At 40.5% G+C, this 6,000-nt stretch overlaps 1 protein-coding gene across 2 annotated transcripts in view; it reads left to right on the forward strand.

The window, feature by feature from the left end:
- The first annotated feature begins 20 nt into the window (after nucleotides 1-20).
- The window catches only part of git2b (G protein-coupled receptor kinase interacting ArfGAP 2b), a 16,802-nt gene continuing 10,822 nt past the window's right edge, over nucleotides 21-6,000 (forward strand). For both annotated transcript variants that reach the window (XM_050052649.1, XM_050052650.1), the window contains exons 1-10: nucleotides 21-226; nucleotides 778-911; nucleotides 1,089-1,201; nucleotides 2,588-2,693; nucleotides 3,459-3,545; nucleotides 3,640-3,770; nucleotides 4,818-4,912; nucleotides 5,014-5,059; nucleotides 5,340-5,391; nucleotides 5,495-5,567. In XM_050052649.1, the coding sequence (XP_049908606.1) occupies nucleotides 175-226; nucleotides 778-911; nucleotides 1,089-1,201; nucleotides 2,588-2,693; nucleotides 3,459-3,545; nucleotides 3,640-3,770; nucleotides 4,818-4,912; nucleotides 5,014-5,059; nucleotides 5,340-5,391; nucleotides 5,495-5,567 (889 nt within the window). In that variant the 5' untranslated portion in view covers nucleotides 21-174. The remainder of the gene's footprint in view (nucleotides 227-777; nucleotides 912-1,088; nucleotides 1,202-2,587; nucleotides 2,694-3,458; nucleotides 3,546-3,639; nucleotides 3,771-4,817; nucleotides 4,913-5,013; nucleotides 5,060-5,339; nucleotides 5,392-5,494; nucleotides 5,568-6,000) is intronic.

Below are 6,000 nucleotides of genomic sequence, written 5' to 3' on the forward strand. Positions count from 1 at the left end.
CTTTGTTCAACAGCAGGGGAGGGGGGGCATACGAGCACTCAGTTGCTTTGCCTGCTACAATCGGTGAATACAATCTGCTAGGGCGGGCAGTCCCGTCTTATCTTAGTGTAGCTACGGTGTAACGTATCCGTTATATATTTGTCTTTCCTGGACTTTAAGGAGCGCTATCAAGGGATGTCAAAGCGAGTACGAAGCAGAGAGGTCTGCGCTGATTGCAGTGCTCCGGGTAGGATGTCAAACAAGCTAGCTTTTAGCTGCCTAGCTAACCAGCTAGCCCCTCACTACAACTTAACGTCCAGTTAGCTAACCTAGTTACCGTTACCAACCGCCGGTAACTGATTAGCAATTAACGTGATTGGTAGCTGTAATGGTTGTAAATGTTCTTCATGGGGAAACGTTTTCTCACGTATGTCGTGTCTGTTTTGTCTGTGTTATCACATTAACTTGTCTGCTTCTGAAACTCTTTGCTTAAATGATGGTTTATAGTGGTTAACCGTCAACGTCAGGTTAACGTTAGCTAAACCACATAAATTAGCTTGTTTAGCTAGCTCGCGAAGACTAATTTACAAGTAGCTAACTTGGTGTTGTCGCACAACAGACCCACGCCTGGTTGCATTTGTGATTGTGATTTTTGGATGTGTCGAAGACATCAGGAAGCAGCTAACCTGGAGGTGTAATTTGCTGTCATATAGCGTGTGTAAATGTGTGTTAAAGTGAACGTTATTAACCATTTAACATTAGACTGGGAGGTTAACTAACATTTGCATCTTATTGCAGAGCCACGCTGGGCCTCTGTCAACAGGGGTGTGTTGATTTGCGATGAGTGCTGCAGCATCCATCGAGGTCTGGGGCGACACAGCTCTCAAGTCCGACATCTGACTCATTCTTCGTGGCCACCCTCCCAGTTACAGGTGATGATACAAGGACACAGCCCCTACATACACCAAACATCAAGATGCAAATGCATAGAATCTAATGTGATAGATTATTCAGCGTATGCACAACCAAACACCTCAAATGACTAGAGGGCAACCTTATATATTATGCATATGGGTTAAGGTTAACTGTTCTGTGGTTTCATGTTTTAGATGGTCCAGACACTGTATGGCAATGGAGCTAATTCCATATGGGAGCATAGCCTTCTGGACCCTTCCTCCTCAGTGAGTGGGAAGCGCAAAGCCAACCCCCAGGACCGAGTACAGTAAGTGCATTTAGGGATTTTAATGGATCAGTGCCGATTTTGATATGCTTGTTTGGGTTTTGATATAAAACTCTATTGGCAACATTGATTTTCACGGTTAAGGTCAGTGAACATGCATAATTGGTTCTCTGTGCTATGGCATGACTCATGGCCCAGTCAGTCCCAAGTAACTCTGTTAAATGGCGTGACTTGATCTGTAGATGTGCAGATGGGAAATGCATAGCAGCTGAATGAGTATGCAAGAAAGTGAATTTTAAAGTGTTAATGCAGCTTTTCCTTTATTTTAAATGTTTTTTAATAAGCAGCACATGCATACTGTAACCCAGAAGACATAACAAAAAACAAAATGAGAGATGTGATGCAGTCACCCACATCTTCTGCCAGGTATAAACACTGTGTCGCTCCAGTCTCTGCCTGGTGCAGTAAAGATAAACAGCCAGCCACATATAAACACAGCCACGCTGAGCCCGACCCTCACACTCTGAGCAAACACATTCAATCACCAGACAACAGACAGAAACAGACAGAGAGTACACACTGCACCAAACAGGAGGCAGTAATCCTTGATCCCAAATAAAGGTTTCAGGATGAATGCTCTTATTTGGGTGTCTTATTGGGGAAATTCTCAGGGGAGTTAGAGCCTTTTGACGAGCTCAGAAACTAAACCTGTGTTTGACCAGAGGACTTGTAGGATAGACTCAGGTGTAAAAAAGCAGGTCCCTTCCCGGGGGGTTGTACTCTCTGATGGTACGGGAACTATCAGGGTGGAGTTGTGTAAGTTGCTGAGTGGTCAAACACAGACTCTGCAGCTGCTTCAACTTCCTTCATTCACAAAACAAGGAAGAATTCTAGTATTGATATTAGGGCTTGGGTGGAGTTTTGTCATTGTTTATTAACATTAAAAACAATTTAGGCTTTGTTGTTGGCTTCCCCACTAGTATAGGATACTATACTGTCCTCTGTCTGTACAGAGATCAACAGAGACAAAGTTGGTCATATGACAGTGAGGAAGGAAAGATATGGTTAGAGTTCGGATAAGAATGTCTCCATGAATTTGTAGCCTTAATTGAAATGGGGAACCTTTTTTCAGTTTAAGGGACAGAAAGGTATCCAGAATCATGTTAAATGGTATAGTGGAATAATTAATGGCTTAAATAAATAAATTGCTTTGCCACCAATCAAATACCCTATTTTCAATTCACGGATGCCGTATTTGATTTCAGTAGTAGACATCAGGACATTCCCAGTTGAGATATGTTTGATGGCTTTTGTCTTAAGCAAACATATAGTTGATTATATGAGAAGATAGTAACTTGAAAATAGCAGTGGTGGTCCAGGTTTCTAGTGTTCTTGGTTTTAAATATAAGTATCTGTCTTGTTTTCCAGTCCGAACAAGACAGAATTCATCAAGGCCAAATATCAGATGTTGGCGTATGTCCATCGGATGCCTTGTCGGGAAGATGACAGTGTAACCGCAAAAGACCTCAGCAAGGTGAGAACAATGTCTCTGGTTTTAGTGTTAACCTCTCTCCATTCTTTATTTGCCAGTATTTTTTTAGATGCAATAATAATCCAACATTGTCCCATGAGGAATAAGCTTCATGAAGTGTAACTAATGGTGGTGTGATGAAATAAAGCCAGACGTTAGTTTTCTGAACACTACTAAGTGGCACTCACTTCTTTTACCATTGCACAACAAGTGCTTTTTGGTTTTTAACTGTGATATGTGACCACTTCCCCAAAATTTCGGAAATGGCTCTGCTTATTTATAGATTGATATTTAGCAGCAGTGCTGCTGTGACGTCTGCCACTTACATTTTCTTGCACTGGTCACGATAAGACTGTGACTATCATGTAGTATAATCTATTGACCTCAAGTCTTGTGACTGCTGCATCTATTTCAGTCTCTTCTTGGATTTGTGCTCTGAATTCTTTATTTATTCCTTGCATATAATTTAAGGACAAGCTGGATTATATGCTTATTAGTAGTAGGCATTTCAATAGCCATTTATGGTTGATTAACAGGAAAGTCTTTGTGATTTAGAAAGAGAGAGGTGCATGTAGGTGTATGCACAGAAGGCATAAAATCTGCTGTTGTCTGTAATGCACCCATGAATGTATATTGTCATGTCTGTGCACCTTTTAAAAATGATGCCAGCAGAAAAATACCACAATGCCACTCAGCTCTGGGCAGGTGTATCTAGGCATTCTGTGTGTACTGACATCACAATCAAACCACTTGTTTATCTCCTTTCAGCAACTCCACTCCAGTGTTAGGACCGGAAATCTGGAGACCTGCCTAAGACTCTTATCTTTGGGAGCACAGGCCAACTTCTTCCATCCAGTAAGTGTTGTGGAATAAACAAAGAGCACATTTTGCAATTTTAAAGTTGACATGATACTAATGCTTCATCACTGTGTTGTTTTGGGGACCACAGGAGAAAGGGAACACTCCACTACACATAGCAGCAAAGGCAGGACAAATGTTACAAGCAGAACTGTTGGCAGTTTATGGAGCTGATCCCGGGGCTCTGGACTCCAGTGGAAAGACCCCCATTGATTATGCAAGGTAAGACTTGAATTTGTTCTGCTATAAAATGTTTTTTTTATGAGCAGTGGGAAGTCTGTACCAACACTATATAATGTCACTAACACCTTACAGTTCTAGAGATGGCAAAAGTCAGAGTAAGTTCACAGCCTTTCTCCATCACCCTTGATTTCCGGTGCACTGTGGTTTAATCTCACACTGTTGGCGATGTTGAAAAACTTCGCAAACTGCCAACAGTTTTTACTGTTGTTGCTGTTCGCATGACTAACCTTTAGTGTTTCTGCAAGCATCGCCTTAACAGACACAGCCCAGCTCACTGGTGGCTGTGCTACAGGAAATGATACACATCCTTTGGAGACTGAACACAGTCGTAGTGCACACAGAAAAAATAACTGTGTATAACTTGTACTATTCATGAATATTCTATTCATTGAAGGGGGAGTGACAGTAAGAAAACAAAAATGGGTTGAAAAAGTGTAGTTAGAAACCAAGGGCAAAAACAGTCTTCATCTGACATGGCTAAAATATTTAGCATTTCTAGCACTACAATGAACATTAGACACAGACACAGTGGCATTCTGTTAGAGTCTTAGTAATTCAATAAGAGTATGACTAACTGAGGCAGGGGGTGAAGGAAAAAAGTCCATAGCACAGTGTGTTAGCTGACTCAGCTTGACTAGTTTTGTTGAGCAAAAGTTGGAATGAACACCTAGAAATAAAGAATAGATAAAAAAAGATGAAACTACTGGAGCTGGCAGGGGTTTGTCATATTACACATTAGTATACATAATTTACAAAACAGATAATTGATTAAGACAATTTAGATTTCACAGCGATGTGAGGAAATAAATGATATACTTAGTCACTATGGCCAGCGTACCCCTACACACTTTCTATTTCAGTTTTACGCTCATTACTTAGACACTGAGTTAATTCCACTCTCTTAATTAAAAAGGAATTGTTGTGGACACACAGTTTCAGTTTCATGATATCCTACCTGAGGCATTCGGTAGCCATAGCATAATGCCATATTCCTGAAACACAACCTTTTATTTCTAATCTGTGCAGACAAGCTGGGCATCAGGAGCTGGCAGAGAGGCTAGTGGAGATTCAGTATGAACTCACTGACCGGTTAACATTTTACCTTTGTGGTAGAAGACCAGGTAAGTTGGTGCATCAAGCGTAGCTGCTGCATGGCATTTTGGAGCTGAAGGTTTTGTTTTTAATGGTAGTCGATCACGATCATGTCCTTGTTGTGTTGTAGATCACAGAAACGGGCAACACTTCATCATTCCACAGATGGCAGACAGGTAATACTGATGTTTTAAGTTTGTTTCATATCTTTTAGTTACAAGAGCCAAGATCTTTTAATGCACAGAAGACAATCCCAAATGATACTATCGGCTCCGACAGGCTCCTGGCTACTAGTCAGTGCTATATGTTGTACTTAAAATAATGATCTTGTTTTTCCTATGCTGCATTCTTTTGATGGATAAGAAATAAGTAAGTATGTTTTACCATTGCCTGTCGCCTTGTTTGTGTGGAATTTTGTCAGCAGATCTATAAATTTGATTTTTTTTCTGCCCAAAGCAGCCTGGATTTGTCAGAGTTTGCAAAAGCTGCAAAAAAGAAGCTCCAGTCGGTGAGAGATTCTTACATGTGATTCAAGGTCCAAAAGGCCAAAATTCAGCTGCTGTTCAGTTATTTCAGATGTGAACCAGAAATTCTGCTTTATATTGTTCCAGCTAAGTAACCATCAGTTTGAAGAACTCGCCATGGATGTTTATGATGAAGTTGACAGAAGAGAAACAGATGCAGGTGAGGTTGCAAGACTTGTAAAAATATATCATGTATAAAGCTTTTTATGCCTGCATTTTAGTTTCTATCTTTAATGATACAGTACAGGCCAAAAGTTTGGACACACCTTCTCATTCAATGCGTTTTCTTTATTTTCATGACTATTTACATTGTAGATTCTCACTGAAGGCATCAAAACTATGAATGAACACTTGTGGAGTTATGTACTTAACAAAAAAAGGTGAAATAACTGAAAACATGTTTTATATTCTAGTTTCTTCAAAATAGCCACCCTTTGCTCTGATTACTGCTTTGCACACTCTTGGCATTCTCTCGATGAGCTTCAAGAGGTAGTCAGCTGAAATGGTTTCCACTTCACAGATGTGCCTTATCAGGGTTAATTAGTGGAATTTCTTGCTTTATCAATGGGGTTGGGACCATCAGTTGTGTTGTG

Source organism: Epinephelus moara, chromosome 9 (assembly GCF_006386435.1).
Source record: "Epinephelus moara isolate mb chromosome 9, YSFRI_EMoa_1.0, whole genome shotgun sequence".
Classification (NCBI taxonomy): domain Eukaryota; kingdom Metazoa; phylum Chordata; class Actinopteri; order Perciformes; family Serranidae; genus Epinephelus; species Epinephelus moara.